The 18,917-nt window shown below is 43.6% G+C and overlaps 2 protein-coding genes across 11 annotated transcripts in view; one reads left to right on the top strand and one right to left on the bottom strand.

The window, feature by feature from the left end:
- Nucleotides 1–516: 516 nt before the first annotated feature.
- Nucleotides 517–2,296, bottom strand: lft1 (lefty1). Its single transcript, XM_030406117.1, has 4 exons — nt 2,032–2,296; nt 1,559–1,805; nt 1,176–1,415; nt 517–841 (listed from the first exon to the last, which is right to left on the bottom strand). Exons 1-4 carry the CDS (start codon nt 2,294–2,296, stop codon nt 517–519), a joined length of 1,077 nt encoding a protein of 358 aa, XP_030261977.1.
- Nucleotides 2,297–9,885: 7,589 nt separating this feature from the next.
- Nucleotides 9,886–18,917, top strand: part of cdc42bpab (CDC42 binding protein kinase alpha (DMPK-like) b) — a 74,533-nt gene continuing 65,501 nt past the window's right edge. For 5 of the 10 annotated variants that reach the window (XM_030406251.1, XM_030406253.1, XM_030406252.1 and 2 more), the window contains exon 1: nt 9,887–11,215. In XM_030406251.1, the coding sequence (XP_030262111.1) occupies nt 11,038–11,215 (178 nt within the window). In that variant the 5' untranslated portion in view covers nt 9,887–11,037. Of the gene's footprint in view, nt 11,216–18,917 lie in introns of all 10 variants that reach the window. The other 5 variants (XM_030406248.1, XM_030406244.1, XM_030406246.1 and 2 more) reach the window with 4 other exon arrangements.

Below are 18,917 nucleotides of genomic sequence, written 5' to 3'. Positions count from 1 at the left end.
CTCCACAATTTCCTATCAGTGTAAATAAGGAGGTGCAGGAGGAGGCAGCTGTATGCGACTGCATGTGAATGTGGTCATGAATGTGAATGGGGCCAGACAGCCTCGCTCGACAGCAGGGAAGAGGAAGAGCCCCGAGCCATTAAGTGAAACAAAATATTTTTATTTTTCCAAACATAAACTCATTCATATTATGTACAGCTTGAGAATTTAACACGTCAGACAGAATTCGAACGTTCGCTGCGGGTTCGACGCAGCTCACACAAATTCGAGAATAAAAAAAACAATATCAAAATTTACAAAATATATAAAAGTGCTTGTAGAGGGAGTTTAACGGCAGCAGGTTCCGCCTGTTGTGTGTGAAACTCTCAATAAATGTCCGTTTAAATAGAAAGTACTACACGTGTTGTTTTAAAACCATTAAATACATCAACACCCCGCTGAAGAACACTGTAATACTCCTATAATCCCTCCCAGCAGTCTGTGGTTATAGGCGTACTACAGCTGTCCTCCATCACTTCATACTATGGAGACATTGTCCATCGTGCAGGCGCATCTCTCTACGATCATGTTGGGGAATTCGGCCACTTCGATCTCGGTGTAGTCCCCCTTCTTCACCAGGTACATGATGGGTAGCGGCGCGCTCTCCGACACCGTGCACCGCCTCTCCCCGTAGCTGTAGTTGCGCTTGGGCTGTTTGCAGCCTCCGGTGCACCTGAAGGCCTGGTAGCCGGCGGGCTCGATGATCCAGTACTGCGTCCAAGTCAGAGCGCGGAAGTTGATGAAGTACTGCTCCCTGCAGCAGGTGTCTTTGTTCTGGTGGAGGTCGCAGTCGCCACGAGAACTGAGGGGAGGAAGAAAAGAGGAGGAAAGTCAGATGACTGCGGTGACAGAGGGGCCCACAGAGGGCCCAGGACCTGTTAGCTACACCCCTGCTTGTCATATTCTGTTAGTGGGTGAATCTGGGCTGCAGAGATAATTACATTTAGAAGAAATAACTCTAAAAAACAAGATCAGAACTATTAAACTGAGACATGTTGTTGGTTTGCAGCCAAGCTTCGCTCCAAACCACTGAGTCGACCCTGCTGTCACACTGCTACTCGTTCACTAATGAAGAGGATATGGGCTAATTGTCACACTGATACAATATCCTGTATATCAAACGCAGGCGCCCTTACCCGTATTCTTCGAGGTTGAGTGTGTAGAGGACGAGCTCGGGCTTCCCCAAGGTGTTGTCCGTCTGCTCCTGGGTGGTAAAGCGCACACTCTTGGCCATCTCTGCCGCGTAGCTGCCAGGTCTCTCGCCCTCGATCCACACCTCCAGGTGCATAGGTGTCTTCTGCTGGGTCTTGGACCAATAGTGCACCGCCTGGGTCACATCAAAGCTCTTCCAGCCGGTCTCGTGAATGGGGATCAACCTGTTAACATGAGAAATAAGAGCGATTAATTAAAAGGAGGCAGAAGGCGGATATGTCCCGCAGAAGAAGCCATGATGATGTCGCCTCTTAATTGCTCTCCAGTTAATTTTCCACACGTCACCGTGAGAAAAGTGATGCCTTACCGTGAATCTACCAGCGATGTCCGGTTGGATCCGTTTGGCAGCACCTCCACCCAGTAGATGCTGACGCGGGCGTTGTTGACGGGCCGGTGGTTCTTCTTCTCCACCGCGAAGCGTTTGTGGTAAGAAGCGCGCTGGTAGAGCTTCAGCTCCGCCATGGTCACCTCGCTGTTATCCGGGATCCTCGCCTCCATGTCGAACACCATGCGATGCCGAGTGGTGTCAGAATACACATACTCTCCGGAAATATCTAAAGAACAGAGAATTTTAAGCGTTTAGGTGATTATTTCTCTCAAGGAGCTTAAAATCACTGTTTTGTTAATTGAATCTGGTGCGTAAAATAGTCTTTACGCAAAAAAGTGTCACAGTTACGCACGGGAATATCATCAGCTGGAGTCTGTGTGAAAACTATTTTCATATGAATGAATATGAACAAACTACATGGTGCATATTTCATAGATGAGAGAGCTTCTTACCTGCGTTTCCGGGGATCCCCCTCAGGATGCCCGCCAGGCTCGGCAGAGATCTGCGTCTCCTGCTGTGGTGCATCTTCAGCATGGACAAGTATTTATTTCTGATGTGCGCCGGAACAACCAGATTCTCCAAATCCCTCTTGTGGATTCTGGGGATTTCATCCAACCCGAGTTTCTGCAGCAGCGCGTCCTTCATATCCTCATGCGTAAAAGCCTTGGCGAGTCCGAAGAGAGCCGTGCACAGGACACAAGCGCGGAGGAAATCCATGACTCAGAAACTTCAGTGTGATCAAGAGCAGCAACAGTAGCACCAGCCGCCCAGAGATAGACAGTGTCCCTCTGACACTCCTCCTGCCCCTTATATTGTTGCGGCCCTCCCAGTCGTTCGCACTTTGTCAATGGGGGCAGGGACCCTTATCAGAACAAAGGTGCGACAATACAGCCCCATCCTAAACAGGATATCTAAGTGGCCATACTTCAAACAGCAACAATTAGACTCGAGTGCCATCCGTGTTCTGGAGGTGCTCAAACTGTGCGTGATGTTTGGTGCATCTGAAATCTGCTCTGCTGCTGTGACTCAATGAGAGAATGTAGATTTATCTTTTATTGTGAAAATACCAGAAGATGAAAAGACACAATCTGTGTGTGTTTTGTGTGTTTATATGGTCGTTCAACTGTCTTTGAAAGCCAAATGTATCACAGAGATTAAATCAGTATCATTCCAGGAGAAACATTGTTAGATTTGGCATAAAATCTGTCAGAATTAAATTTTGAATGCCAACAAGTATAAATATTACACTCAAAACTCTGTCTATCTATCTGATTAAGAGTTAAGTCACTGCCAAAGGGAGGTGAAGCTCTTTATGGATTTCTGAGTGACTTCATCTGAATACTGTTTCCACTGCAGTGTTTATTTCACACACATGAACAAGTTGCCGAGTCGTCTTTGTGTCTTGATACTCAATTATTTCTGCTGCAGTCTGAAGTGTGTCCTCTGCTGCTCCACATGCGTCCCAGACAGACATCTCTTGACCCTGTGAACCTGAAGTGGCCTCTCTTCAGTCGCAGCCTTGTCTACACACTCCGACGTGTACATTCCACTGGACGATGTCAGTCAGGCCGGGGCAGTCTGGCAACAGTCTGTCACACGGCGGGGCTTATTTCTGTCTGGGTGGCTGCAGGGTTGTTCTGTCCAACGCAGAAAGGTGGACTGAGATCAGGACAACAGAACCAGTGAGCTCTGCGGTCATATTTACTTTGGTGCAAGTGTATAACAAGGGGGTCAAGGAGGAAGTGGTGCAGAGCTCCAAGGGAGGAGGGGGACGAGAGGATTAGATGTTTATTCCGAGCCATGTCACCCATTCTTGGCCCTCTCCAGCAGATTAAAATTATTAGCCAAACAGACAGTTAATCCAGGGGCCGGGGGGCCGGCGTGGATGTGGATTGGGGCAGGCTCTTCACAGGTTGGTGATTATCTGATTCCATTGCGAGGATTTGCCTTGCCTTTTTTGTCACACAAACATTAGAAGAGGGCTGCTCTCACTGGCTGCCCAGAAGGCCCTGCCTGCGGTTGTGTATTGGCCCATGTTTGCTTAGAGATGTCAGACAGACTTAAGGAGCACACAGGAAGAGCAAATGACAGATGACTGCCAGACCTGCTCACTCCAGCTACAGCAGAGTGGCTGCATCTTACAAACCAAGACAAATTATTAATTAGTGCTGCAGACCTGATATAACACGACACCAGCTATGTGTGGAACAAACACCGGAAGCACAGACAGAAAAAGAAAGTGGCTCGTTAGGGTTTCCTCCTGCAGCAACGAGACCATCAGCCGGAAAAAACGGTTCTTTAAAACTTCTGGAAGACAAAATGAAGCTCCTCAAAAAATAAAAATATTCAAACGCTGCAGAAATAAAGATTTAAAAGTGTGTAAAGATTTGTAAAGTAATAATAAGTAGATTATTATGACGATGATGATGAAACGAATGATGCTTTGTTTGTGTTTTTACACAATGACAGGATTTTTTTGCATGCAAGTTTTGCAGCTTCTTATATTTGTGCACACACACACAATTGTGCACACATAGTTGGAACATCGGCCTCATTTATAATCATGGTGTTTAATTCTGTGTTCAGTCTGTTCTTACATTTATATTTTATGAGTCTATTTGACGGGGACGATGCTCACTGATCAACCAAATGAAGTAAAACTGAGTCTCAGAGATTAATTTTTATTAGTCATCCCTTAAAAATAATAAAACTACATATCTTAAAACATTTATTGATTATTGGTTAACAAAAAAATACTGTAAATGAGCCTAAAAGCTTCATTTTCATACCTTATCTCCAGCGATATGTCAAAAAGGGAGCATAACATGACATAAAAGCTTTATTTTCTGTTGATTTAGGACCCTTAACAAGATTAAAACCACACGTCTTATAAAAGTCATGTGTTATAAATGTTTATCGACAGAAAAATTATGTAACTGGGCCAAAAAAAAACATCATTTTCATTTTCATCTGTTGGCGATGTATCAAAAAAGTAAAATAGCATTCAAAGAATCATAATCCATATTCATGAACATAAAAATAATCATTGTTGAGCAAAAACACTGTAAATTATCTTTAAAAAAACTCATTTATATCTGTTATCTTTGTGCATATGTTGAAAAAAGACCTTAAGAAAAAGAATAAAACTACATGTCTTATAAAACCCATATTATAGAAATCATAAAATCAACTGCTGGTCAACAGAAAAATACTATAATTGAGCCAAAAAACATTATTTTTCATCTATTATCCGGCTGCATATGTTAGATAAGGAACCCAAAATATAATTAAACGTCTTATATTTATACACATCATAAATATGGACTCAAGTACAACAATCCAGAGATAAATCATGTCTCGAGCGGTGATATTCATATCTCTTCTGTAATGATGCTGGAGTCGCTCCTCAACATTAAAAGAACTTCAATCCGTCCGATCAGAACCATCAGAGCAGACATGTGAATTCAGAGCACATCCATTGTCCAGTCCAGCCACAGACCAAAGCCTCGGTCCCGGTTGGCCTCTGCCGTCCTCCTCTCCCCTCACATTACAACCCCTAATTCGGGAAATTAAGATGGCCTTTGTGTGATATTTCTCAGTCTTTCTTCCTTCCCATGCCAATCAAAGACTCGCTGCCTGGTTCAAAGCCACATCTGATGCTCCCAGGTGCCATTTCTTTTCAATCAAAGGCCAACAAGCTCCCACAATCAACAACTCAGATGTTAATTAACATCCAGACATTTGCATTCAAAAGCAGTCCAGTTTATAGGTCATTCCCTTCCATTTGTGAAACATGGAATCCCCTCTGTTGTGTTACAGGAGGGTTTAAATGCTTATTTGAGAGGGGGAATGTTAACAGAGGAACATCTGACTGCAGCTGGACTCTTTTCTCCTCAGACACAGTTTATATGTGAGCATCTCATCTGCAGCCTCCCTGCATGGGGACGAGGCGGAGCTGCTGCAGAAAGTCAATATTGGACTTGTGTTGGTGGTCAGCGCAAACTCCTCATTATTCACATCATGGCTCTATTGTCAGCCACTTCCTGATCTGCTATTGGCTGCTTTATCTCAATATCAAATATTTGGGGAATTGAGCTTATCTAGTTTGCATCTTAATGGCCCATACAACCCTTCCTGCAGAGTTTTTATCAGTGCATCGAGCTGCTCTGCCAATAATCATCGATCAGACTGTCAGAGGGGTAAAAAAGCGCCAGACCTGTGCAGGGACAGCAGCAGTACTGCAGGACAGGACAGTCTAATTGCATTTCACACAGCTGATGACGGCTCACAGAGGGGTTTAATCCCAGCGTAGACTTAAATGGGATCAGACATGATTAGATAGGACTAACAATAAATATTTTCATTAACCTTTAATTAGTCGACAGAGCTGAGGCTGTGGTGCACAGGAGAGACCTGAGCACACACGTGGAACACAGACAGGATGCAGTTTTATGGATGAGTGTTCCTGCAAATTAAATCAAATCAAATCAAAAAAACTGAACCAACATTTAGAAGAGGTCAACATACCTGACAACCGCCTGAGAGCTGCGCTGGGCTGATGTGAGCAGCAGAGGGCGCTGTGGTCACACGTTAAACAGCTGGAGCCTTTAAAGGAACTTCCACCTGGAAAAACACTTTATTTATATTGACACATTTGGAAAAGTGACGTCAGCAGACAAACACTAAACACCCGTCGATGCTGTGATTGATCATGTCACGAGTTCACACGTGCCGGCTATCAGCTGATTGATTTCTCCACTACAACCTTGTTTTCTTTATTGATTTAAAGGATAAGTTCACCCCCCCAAAAAATTAATGTCAGTCATTTCCTGCTCATGTCGATGGAAACGTCAGGTGAACTGTCGTAGTCCCAGAACATTTCTGGAGCGTCGCAGCGTTCTGCTGAACATCTGAAGTAGACGGGGACGGCTCGTCCAGCACGACCCTCCAGGAGAGAGTCCAGAGATCCTGATATGTCAGATTGATTTTAAAACAACTTGTGTACACTTTTTTAGGAACTTCTTGGCTGTAGTTGTTGAGCTAGAAGTGTCTGACACTGGTGCACAAACTCAAACCGCCGACCCAGCGTTTAAACCACTTCTGGATCTCCAAATATTCCAGAAACTTGGATCACGGTGGACACATTTTATGAATCTGTTGTATAATTTTTGTTCCTTTGTTGTTGTTTCTTTGTTTAGTTTTTTTACATTTTTAAAGTCCCCAGTTGTTTGGGAGAAAAATGATCTTAAAACTCCAGAAATATTTTGCAGACTTCAAAACTTCTCCTGACTTTCCATCTACATCTACAGGCTGAGAAGAGTTTTCATTTGTGTGCAGACTTTTCCTTTACGGACAAATTCTTTGTGCATACACACACAATTGTGCACATATAGTTTGATCATTGGTCTAATTTATAATCAAGGTTTTTCATTCTATGTTGGGACGTTTGCCATGAAAATGTTCAGTCTGTTCTCACAAGATTAAGATTAAAAACAGGTAACTTCAATCAGGAGAACTCCTTTATTTCTTTTTGGATGTTTATTTGATGCTCATTAAGAGCCTAATTTTCATCAGTCATCTTTCAAAAAGAATAACACTGCATGTCTTTAAACATTTAGTAATCATTTATCAACGAAACCAACATTGTTAATGAGCCCAGAAGCTCATTTTAATACGTTATCTACAGAAAAATGTCAAAAAGGCAACTTACAAAGAACAAAGCTACATGTTACACTACATATTTTAATTTTAACTTAAACTGCACTTAAAAGATGTAACAATAAGTATTTATATCTATTATACAATTGGACATGCTACGTTCTAAATCAGCAGTGCTGCTCTTTATAGTGTGCTCCATTTATTTACTGTCGTGACATCATCGACTCCATCAGCTTCAAACTGGCTCCAGAACATAAACGTATTCAAGCGGTCGACATTTTGATCTCTTATTCAGGTCAAAGTGATTAAAAATGGTCACCACACCCACATGTACAGCTAACAGCTGATGATAGGCTCAAGTAGTTAGCTTTAAAACCTGCTCAGACTGATGAACATCTCAAGACAACAAACATCTCAAGAAGTGCACGATGAACACTGAACCCAACACAGTCAGTCCCACAGAGGAGGAGCGACATCAACAATCATCAATAACCAAAGTTCATCGTTTAAAGGAGCACTCTGTTGTTCTGAAAAATACATTTTAATGAGAGGACAAAGATCTTCATTGACCTAAAAAGGACAACACAATTTCATACTGTTTCACTTTGTTTATATGTGGCGGACCCTGCCAGCTTTCTAGCTTCAAACAGTGTTCTGGGACCTTGTTTTCCTCTGAGAACAGCTTGTTTGTTCAATATTTCTGAGTTTGTGGCATTACTCCATTCATATTGTAAATACCAAAAATTGTGAGCTTGAATTTCTTCCCCAAAACCACAAAGTGCCTCTTTAAAACTCACCTGAATTAGAATAACATTGTAATATATATCATGGCGTATGTGGATTTTCCTGACCCGGCTCCTGAGAGAGAGAGAGAGTCATAAACGTTGTGAAAGAAAGTGAGGGAGCGAAGACGTTTTCTCCTCCTCTGCATTGTTGTTGTGTGCTTTAACACACAATGTATTTCCAAAAACCAGACAATCCATCATCTCTGAGTGGTCGGACTATATAAACTGTTGTGTGGCTGTTTCTGATAAACAGTCATGCCAACGCAGTATGCTTCAAATTACACTTGGTCACCATCAAAATCTGCTTTATTGGACACATCTTGCACGCTGGGCTGTTCTCTGTGTGCTTATTTCATCACAGCGCGTCTTTGTGTCTTTTTTTCTTCTCCCCGGCTCTGCAGCGAGACATACATTTGAATATTTTCTCAAATATAGAAGCTTATTCTTTCATGTCGTGTGGCACGACAGGCTCAAAAACACAAGGCTTCTATGTCTGCCTCCCCCGCCTCCCTAAGATTCAGTTGCTACGAGGGCCGTTAATCATTAATAGATGTACTTTGAGCAAGCGATAAGCACCTCACTTCAAAAGGATGGGACGTTTCCCAACAAGAATAAAAGCATTTAAAGTGTGACACTGTAAAATACCAGTCTTTGCTCAGTGCTTTCATGATTCATGTGATCACATTAAATGCTTGACTATTATTGTTTTCTTACAGTTTGTTATTAGCCAGTGTGACGGCCACTCCAACAGGTTTATTAGAGCAGACATGAGTGCAAATCTGCCTCCACCTGCAGATAGCCTGTCTGATTGAAACCTGTCTGTGTGATTTAACTTCTGTGTTTAATTCTTATTTAGGGATCAGTGCATATAGCAAATATCTGACTCACTCTGACCTACAGGCCTGTTTGTCTTAGAGAGTTTGCTCTCAGCATTAAAAACTCCCTTTAACCCGTGAGAACAGTCCGTGAGGTTGACCAGGTTGAACACACCTTGATGTTGACGGACGGAAAAGCTGTCAAAGTATAAAACATTTGAAAATGTGTCATTATATGAGTCAGAAGGCCTGCTGGGAACTCACATAGCTGTGATTACACATGCACACGATACTCAACTTGTAGCTGAGGAGCCATAAACTCCAATAAAATGTCAGAACTGTGTAAATACATGCATTTGCAACACACACACACACACACACACCATCCTGTCTGATGGTTGCTCCACACAGGTTTTATCTGCATGCACATATTGCTCTGCAGTCAATTAAAGAGACAGCAGCGGTCATTATTATTCCTGTCTGGAGGAGAGAACGTGTCCTCTCCGCACCACGTCACCAGCAGACTGACAGACAACCCGCAGTTTCCATTCACAATATTGACAGCCTCCACCCCCTCCACCCTCCACCCTCCATCCCCTCCCGCACCACAGCAGATGCTGTGCCGGGCGCCATGATGATGATCTGGGATTTTGCCTGCAGCAGCGAACAGAGATGCTACAACGCTAGGAGATGGGCTGCTAGCTGTAAAGGAATGGGCGGATTCACGCTGCGGCGCAGCAATGATGGCCGATTCGGAGGGATTCAGCGCTCTGCGCATGCGTGAAAGTTGGGGGAAAAAAATAAAAGAAGTTGACGTTTAACGTTCAGCGTTACAGCTGAGACACTCTCCACGAGTTAAAATATGTAAACTATTGTAACTAAATTCAACATAATGTGTTTTTAGCGTGTTGTGAGCAACCTCGCGAGCCAACCGACATTTTTTTCTCGTCCCATTCATACTTCAAGACCAGGCCCGACTTTTCCCATAATCCACCGCGGCGTTGCGGTTAGCGCTGTCTGCTGGGCCGTCTCTCCCTCCGTGAGACTCTGGCGGCAGGCTCGCTGGTAGCTTGACTGTGCAAAGACGGCAAGAAGCGACCGACCGGCGGGGGAGGCAGGCAGGCGACGGGAAGGACAGAGGGAGTTTAGGCTGTGTCCCGTATTTGGAATAAGCAAGACTAGACTACAGCTTTTCCTCTTGACGTGAAACGAGCTCCTGTGTAACCTTCACAGAGGAAGGACCCGCATTTTTTTGTTTTAACGGCTAACTTACTGGAACTCTTGAACTGTAACCGTCGGGTTTTCTTTTTTTGAACAACTGTGAAGAAAAAGAGACGTTTTGGTTTCTGGACGAAGATTTGGGATTTAAAGAACATTTCTGCCAGCATTGAGTTGAGAAAACAAGGGAATATTTTTTCTTCTTCCCACAGTTGGATGGAAACATAGCTTAAAAAAATCAGTTAAGCTCCGACAACACTGTGCAAGATTGTACGTCAACTCCTGGGAGAAAAGGAGCAGCGATGGCAGTTAGGAACGGGGAAAAGTAACGTTAACGTTAGCTCGCTGGCTAGCTAAATAGCTAACCTAGCAGGCTGCTAACTAAGCCTGTGTCGCCCTTCCATTCCTGGAGCAGAGCAGAGGAGGGGCGCTGGGGCTTTGTAGCATTGCAGATCTGCCTTGCATTTTTGGGTTGCTGCAAGAATGGAGAGTCCCAAATATCCGCCACAACAACTCAGGGGGATCTGTTGAAACAGCATCGACTCCATTTTTTTTGTATACATTTTCCCAAGCGGAGAAGACCAGAAAACTGCAAGCTAACGCTGGGATTTCATCAAAAAATCCACCGGCCCGGAGCAGCCAGGGTCTGTAATTGTGACTACTTCTTTTCGTATATGCCCTGTGGGGATAGGTATTATAAAATGGGGAAGTGCTACATGTCTTATCCACCTCTTAGATACTGGATCTCGAGAGGGAGATCATGAATAGGCCGATTTTAACGAGGCATTAGCCACCGGCCTTCCCCTCAACTCAAAGTTTTTATTATCATTTTTCAGACATATTCAAGGTGAGAGAACTTATTTTTTACAGGCCCCTCTGTGCTAACAAACAGGCCGAGGAGGTGTCTGCTCTTCCCCACCACCACCTCCACCTCCTTCATCATCACCATCATTAGTTCAAAAACCAACAAGCCGGAATAATCATGTCGGGAGAGGTGCGTTTGAAGAAGCTGGAGAAGCTGATCCTGGACGGGCCAGCTCAGTCTAATGGCCAGTGCCTGAGTGTGGAGACGCTGCTGGATATCCTGGTGTGCCTCTACGATGAGTGCAACAACTCCCCGCTCAGGAGAGAGAAGAACATCACCGAGTTTCTGGACTGGGGTAAGCAAGATTGTCTTTATATTTGTTGTTTGGCTTGTGCATTCAGCCTCCCTTTTTTTGTTTTTGGTGGTAAGATGATAGGCTTATAATGTTGGTGGTGCAGTGGCCCTCCCTTCCCCATCACATTCCTTTTATAGTAGTAGTGGGGCTCAGTTGGCCTTCTCTCCTCTCACTCAAACAAACCCTCCCCTGAAACTAAAAAAAAAAAAAGAAGCGAGGTCCACTTTACTCCTTGTGTAATTAAACGCTTTATATGTTTTGGAAAAAGAATTATACAAGAAACGCACATTAAACCGAAGACACTGTCTTCTGTCTTATGACCAAAAACAGATATGTTGGTACCAAGTTGACAATGAGCGAGAGAGTAACCGAATACACAGAAGAACATTAACTATAGCGAGGAAGATCTTACACAGGCCCACTCAGAGTTTTGATATGAATCCAGGAAAGATCTCATAAAGATGTCCTGTCCTCCAGGCCATCATTTGTTCTTATGAAAACACAGTCTTACATAAAGTGGATGCCTGTCAGTCATTGCACCATCCCTCTGTGGCCCAGTGTAGCTTTCTCAATCACTTTGCATGCCAGTTTGTTTTTACTTTTCATGGGCGTTTGACATCATCTAACAACTTGGCTAGCTATCTGGTATCAGATGGCCGTTGTGATAAAATGATTAATAGTCTTTTGTCATCATCGCAGCCCGGGGATCACACATGCACACCCTACAGGAATTGATTAGTTTATAATCGGGAAAAGGAGTTTTGGGTGGCATGTAGGCAGACTTTCCAACTCTCCTGGTTGAAACGAGGCTAGAGAAAACAACACACAGGAGGCAGGAGGACCACACACAAACAACTCAATCATTTGTGCAGAAGGACTGTGTGTGTATGTGTGTGTATGACATCGGGGGTTTGGTTTGTGCATGAAGCAGGAATGTGAACAACTCACCTTTTTTTTTTTTTTTATCTGGCGCAGAGGCCCAGCTAGCTGCCGGAGCATGCCTGGCTGGCCTGCTTGTCTTTTAAAGCCCTGAAAGAAGAAGTGCTGCAGCAGTGTGAGGCAGTGCAGGAGCAAAACATTGCCTTGATCGAGACAAATGAATAATACAGCAGGCAATAAGAAACTATAATGGAAGGGAAGTGCAGTTTGGCACATTGGCTGGCAGCTTTTTTTCTTCTTTATTTCTGAAACAGTTAAAACTGCAGTGTTAAACAGGCAGCAGTTTGGCCCATTATAGAGTGGCAGTGTCAAAAACAGACAGGATGGCAGTTAAATGGTGGTAAATTTTGGCTGTGGCTGCTCAGATGGTTTACCCCACCAGTCACCATCTGGACAACCCATTCTCTGCTTAAAGTGGAGCTATGCTGACTTCTGAAAAAGGCTGGATATGGCTGGATTTGGTAATTGTGATGTCTAAAAGGGGATAAAGACTCACTTTTCCGCCTATCTGAAAGCCATTCCCAACTGTGTTTACTCATTACACATGGATTGTTTCCTCTAGAGCATTTTATTTTTTTCCCCAGTGGGTAGTCACCAGCAGGTCTGCTGCATATAGCTGGCCTTGCAACAGAGCTGGTGCACCCTAGCCACTGAAATCGTTCTTCACCACTGGAAAGTGGCCCTTGTGTTAAAGAAAATGGGCTTTCTATACAGTAGAAATACAGATATTTTTGAAATTGGTCCTACACGATCAGAGAAAAAGGGCAGTGGTTTTTCGGTTTTGCTCAAAAGGTAGAATACTTAAAACAACCAGAATGCACTTTGCTGCACTGGATGATTAAACCCTCCTGTTTGAGTTGGAGATTGGTTTTAGCCAGAAATAGGCCAGAATTGGACAATGAACAGGATCATTTTGGATCAAAACGGCCTTGTTTTACAGTTTGATCGGAGTGTCTTCAGGCTCCATTTTCGTAATACAGAAACATTATGGTGATCACTTTCGGGTCACTGTCTTTCTCTGTTGCTGCTGAAATAAAACTAAAATATATGTTTCTGAAAACATTTTAGGGAATGAAATGGGTCCAGGCAAGAAACCTGCAAAGTTCACATTTAAGGAAAGGTGCCCTGTGCTTGGGTGCCAAGTGATGACTTGATCCTGACATTTTCCCGTGTTGATACAAGAAACTTGTGCCTGAGCTCGCCCAGACACAACACACAACATGCAGATGAGTTCAGGCTGTCATAGTCCTGTCGAGGTCTCATGTTGTTGGCTTGTTACTGTGCTCTGCCCCAGCGGGATTTCTGTGAGAATCCTCCAGGTCCTACAATTAATATCATTTAATTTAATTGAGTTGCAGTTTGTTCCTAGAAGTCACACAAGCTGAAGTCACGTAAACAATTTACCGTAATTTATTATCCCAATCAGGGAGCCATGATAAACCTCTGGGGGAGTCTTAATATCAGTTGTCCTCTTATCAAGTAACCAGGTGACTGTGCAAACAATAGTCTCACCCTTTAAATCCATGGCCTTTGCTGTACCAACTTCTAGCATTAGCAGACACACAGACCTCCACTATTAGCTGGGGGCAAAGTCTGTCCAAATGGATGAGCCACGATGCTTCACTTGTCTCCTTCTACCATACTTGTTCATAACAAAGTGAGAGATGGCTATCAGGCATCTGTCATGGCTCTTGGTGGGGGTTACTCAGTGAGCTCTAATACAGTCAAAGGATTTCTTCCATGATGCTGTGCTTCTAAGCAGGATGATCACGTCCATCACCAGTGGCTGAAAGGTAGAATGTAGCTGTTTAATGTGACTAAAAGAAAAGGAATAAAAGCCGGACTGCTATTAGTGTTCCTTATGGATTTATACTGACTGAAACAGAAACAGAAAAAAAAGAAAGCATCACTACTGGATCTCTGCTAGCAGAAACACGTTTATAACTTAGAAGCAGCAAATTAGCCGTTGCATGTCATTTATGCTTCATCACATTCTTGGGAAGAAGATCTTTTTTGGGTAAGGCATTTATGTGCTTTATCATTAGACAAAAACAAACATGTTAGAGCAGAGGTAGCAGGCAAAATCAAAGAATAGATCCCCAATCTTGGTAGGGATGAAATCACTTGGTTTTGCATTGCGATAGCACAATCCACAACATATCAGACCATATCTTTTGGTGTAGTCATCAAGACAAGTGAGGTGTAGTTGAGGTCAAGTCTTGTCCCGTTTTCCAACGTATTTGGAGAGTCACCACTCCCTTGTTTTTCTTTTTCTTGGTAGAACACCAAGCCAAAGGGACAAAGGAAAAAAATTGCACCTGTTACACATGCAACACCTCCTGCAGTATTTGGATAGTTACTAGCATAATGTTAGCTGAGGAAGAACTATTATAATGCCATTAAGCCCCCATGTTTATACTGAGCCATGGGGCTAGTGAGTGCACATCACTGATTATAGTTTATAAGAAACGGGTTTGATTAGACAAATAGTGCGAACACACACTCAAAACACAGTTTAATCCAGCATAAAGAAAAATGGTTCAAGATGGGCCCCATGAAACTTAAGACCTCCACAACCTGTGAGTGATCTGCCTTTGTCAGCCACGCCGAGGCTGCTCTGACAGAAGAGACACATCATCGTGGCTTACTCGCCGGGCCTATGTCCCGTGACAAAGGTGCAGCGATGTTCCCTTTTCTTCCCAAGAATGTATATGAGCCAGAGAAGAAGACAAACATTTGTATTGGGCTTGCTTTTCTTCTTGTTTGGTGACCTCATTTCAGCTGAAATGGAGACCCCTACATGACCTGCAGCCACAGGGGAAATGAACACGGGAAAGTACGCTGTATCCTGACTCCTCACATACACCACAGCAGTTACTGCAGCTAGCAATTTTACTAGCTCAGTGTTGCGCTAGTATTTATTCTCTGACGAGCTGGTGTGTGAAATTCAATGTAAGCCGTCCAGCTTATGTCAACGCCTTTCTTATTTGTAATATATCAGGTGTGTTCGGCAAGATGACACTTGATGTTTCTGTCATGTTAAGTACTGAAAACATCAACAGATGCTTTATAGAGTGAACGTGAAGGTAGAGAATTCTTAACTCCAAGAATATGATATTCTCAGCCAGGAGCTGAATAGTTAACGCATGTGTATGATTCTTTCAGTTTCACATTGACCAATGTGGTGTTAGCATTTCCTCATATTTCAGTTCCAGCAATGATGAGAAAAAAATCCCCGTATTGACATAACTTAATGAGTTCAGTGTTTTGTGCACTATTAGGATGTCTTCAGTTTTCTAAACAGGAATCTGTGTTTCCGTGGACACAACACTTGCATTCATTTCTCAGAGATATCCTGTTTTCCCATTTTTCTCCCATCACTTCCTGCTTTTTGTTTTGTCCTGGTCCCCTTCCCTGTTTTGGGAAACGGATTGTCGGGCAGCAGAGTGAAAATGAGCAGCCATGCCAGCCCACAGTAGGCAAACATGGGGGAGGCAGCCCGACCTTTTCTCAATCCAGACTCAATGTTAGTCTGCAGTGGCCAGCTGTGCAGCTGCAGCTGATGTGTGCTCCACCCTGCGAGGCTTTCATTGGCAGCATGCCTCACGCACTACTCACAGTGGAGACGCACATACACACACACTTCCACACAGGCTTATTATTGTGGTTTTGCCTTACTAGGCTATCTCATAGTTCACAGACTGGAGTCCCTCCCTGTTGTTCCCACTGTTGAACAGAGGAGCTGCCACTATGCCTGTAAGAATTTAAATTGTGTTGCTTCCAAAGATGAATTTTTTTGGTCACATGGTTTTAAGTTCTGTTTGGAGGCCATTCCACCCCACCAAGAACAAACAAGGCTATATACAAGGCCAACATTTGAAACCTCTGGTTTCATGTCCATTGTGCATCTTACCCTTGTATTTAGACCAGACCAGGCTGACTGACTGTGCAAGATCACTGTTGATTCTGCAGCTGCACTTTGATTTGCCTATTGCCTTTTTAGGTAGAGGTAAACCAGGCAGGAAATGTGCTCCAGTGTTTTTATTTTTGGAAACCCACTTTGGATGATAAAGATAGAATATAGGGTTGATTGTAACACAATGTTTTATTGAGTTCAGGTTATGGTCTTATAATCATTTATAAATCTAAACTCAAATGCGAACGATGCTGAAATACACGTTCACATCACTGGCAGTCTGTGTCGAGTCAGCAGGCGAATCTATGTTCTGTATCATCAATTCCCTGAATATCAGATGGGACTGTATGGGCTGGACTATTAGGATATCCTTGTTACCCTTCTGGTTTTTCTGCCGCTTCCTGGCTGGCTGTCGGCTGGTTACGGCAGGCACAGGGAACAGGAAGGAACCACAAGGACTCAGTGAGCTGGTCCTGATCCAACGGTACATGATGTCATATGAGGAAGTGGGATAGCTGTATCGCATTGTGTCATTGTGTACTCGGTGGCTCACTTGTGTCCAGTATTTTGGTTGTGTTGTCAGGATTGTGAAGTTGCAAGGTCACAAACATGTTTACTTCCTTGCTGGTCGAGCCTTTTTTACACTTACAGTCTGTTTGCCCACTTGAACACTCATAAGCTCATCGAGTCTTTCTGTGACTCTTTCACACACATAGTTATTTTCTCCTGTCTGCGTCACAGACACATCCAAGCACACACACACATGCATACAGAGCTTTTCCATTGTCCTGAGTGAACTCACAAACAATCAGGCATAGCCGAGGGGCCCATGTAGATCCTCTCCTCTCTTGGTGTTTGCTACTTATCACCAGAGTTTAGTATCCCAAAGGGAGCGGTCCAGCAGCCACTGACACTTTATTGTGCTCTTTATGCCTTTAACATTTCACTTAGTCTAAAATAACCCAAACAGAGCTGCCAAAAGAAGAAAAAGAATGTAATAGGTCAGTTACAGAAGAGTCATTTTAGGTGAAGAACAAGTGTTTTCAAGATAATTGGGTGCTCAGGATTTCATAAAAGTTACATTTAAGTGTTTTCCTTCCATAAAGTTAGGGCACTTATTAAATCTTTGCTGCAGAGTCGAGTGTGCATGGACTAGATTGGATCACTAATACTCCTTTAACACTGGACACAAGACCAGTGAACAACTGCCAACATCTGGCTTTTGTCTTTTAGTAAGAAAAGGTACAATCAGCAGTCATTCCAGGGTCAAATGGCTCTGCTGTAATCACAAGTAGTTTTTGGCTCCAACTCTGTGGCATGATTGTGTGTGTGTGTGTGACAAGGGAACATAATTCTTTTTCCATCCGTTTAGTCGGTGTATAGTTGGACAAAGAAACTGAAAGATAAAAGATATAGAAAGATAACCACTGTAACCTTGTCACTGGCCTTGATTGGTACTGCTCCATTGGCAATTCACAACAGAGATGAAAAGAAGCAAGATTGGCCACTCCTTAGCACCTTCCATCAGAAACACCTTCATCACCTGAAAAACACGATCTTCTGGATGCAGTCTGATGAAGTATACGATCTGCTGTTTTCTTTGTTAGTTTCATTGAACCTGTGGAAAACCCAGAAGGGAAGCTTCTCTCCTGGCTAAGGGTTTACCCTTGTTTAAACTAGTTTTGCTGTTAAATGGTTGGAGATCAGTCAGCTCTGTTGGGTAAATTGAGGATATTTAAGACTAATTTTAGTTCTAATGGGACCACTTGTGAGACATTGTTAATTAAGGGGTGGAGCGGTTTATTTGTGGTAGCAAAGAGAGCACTGCTGCGTCAATGCTGAGGATGACCTGGACCTTTAGGGGGGTAACACATGTGAAATTGTGCGTGGCATTTTCAGCATCTGCGTATTTCACAGATGGCCTTTAAAACCACTCAGTCAATGTGTCTGGGAGCTTTGTAGGCAGAGAAATGCCTGCTGCTAATTGTGATGTGTCATCAGAAAGTGGCAGGGGAAGGGTAGGTTTCCTTTCTCCTTCTCCCAAAGGACACACCGTAGCACAGGTCATTAGCCAGGACCCCCGGGATCTGAGTGCAAATGGCCTCTCCTCTTCTCCAGTCGTTCCCCTTTCCTTTTTTCTTCACCTTCACTCCTTCTCGTCCTCTCATCCCGTCCCTTCCTCTCCCCCTGTTCTCTCCCGTCCTTCCCCTGCAGTGCCTGCAGTGAGCTGGGTTTGGCTGACCTCTCTGCTCAACCGTCTGTCAGTCGGCGTGTTTTGGCTCATTATTATGTGTCTTTTCTTACTGCAGTCCACCTCTGTAAGATGGACCTATTTCTGGATGAAGCACACACTGCTGACTTTCATAAGCACCAGTTATGTCACAATTTGGGCTTATTAAGAATCATCTTTTATTTGGTGCGCTATCATCCACATCTGTCTTACTACAACCTCAGCCAGTTCTAACTCAAGTAAATTGCTCATGATATCAAGCTGCTTGCATCAGCATGCACAATGAATTTGATGTCTGCTGAATCTACTAGAGGTTTTAATCATTTGCAAGTGTTCTTCTGTACATACTGGAAGAAAATGTTGGTCTGCTCTTGCGGTAATGACTCTTCAGCTCAGAGGAGCAATTAGCGAGTCTTCCTTTTTGTCTGCCAGCTAAGTCTCCACCAGTGAAACACACACACACACACACACACACACACACACACACACACACACACACACACACACACTCTCAGACAGAGCAACATTGTTTCCTCGCAAGATTTTTTTATGTTGTCAAAGGGTGAATTTGGGAAAGCTGCTCGCCCGCTCCACCCATTCAGCTGAAACGGTCCCAC

Source organism: Sparus aurata, chromosome 22, assembly GCF_900880675.1.
Source record: "Sparus aurata chromosome 22, fSpaAur1.1, whole genome shotgun sequence".
NCBI classification, from domain to species: Eukaryota; Metazoa; Chordata; class Actinopteri; order Spariformes; family Sparidae; genus Sparus; species Sparus aurata.
Note: the sequence above shows the minus strand (reverse complement) of the source record. Positions and strands in the feature narration are given on the sequence as shown.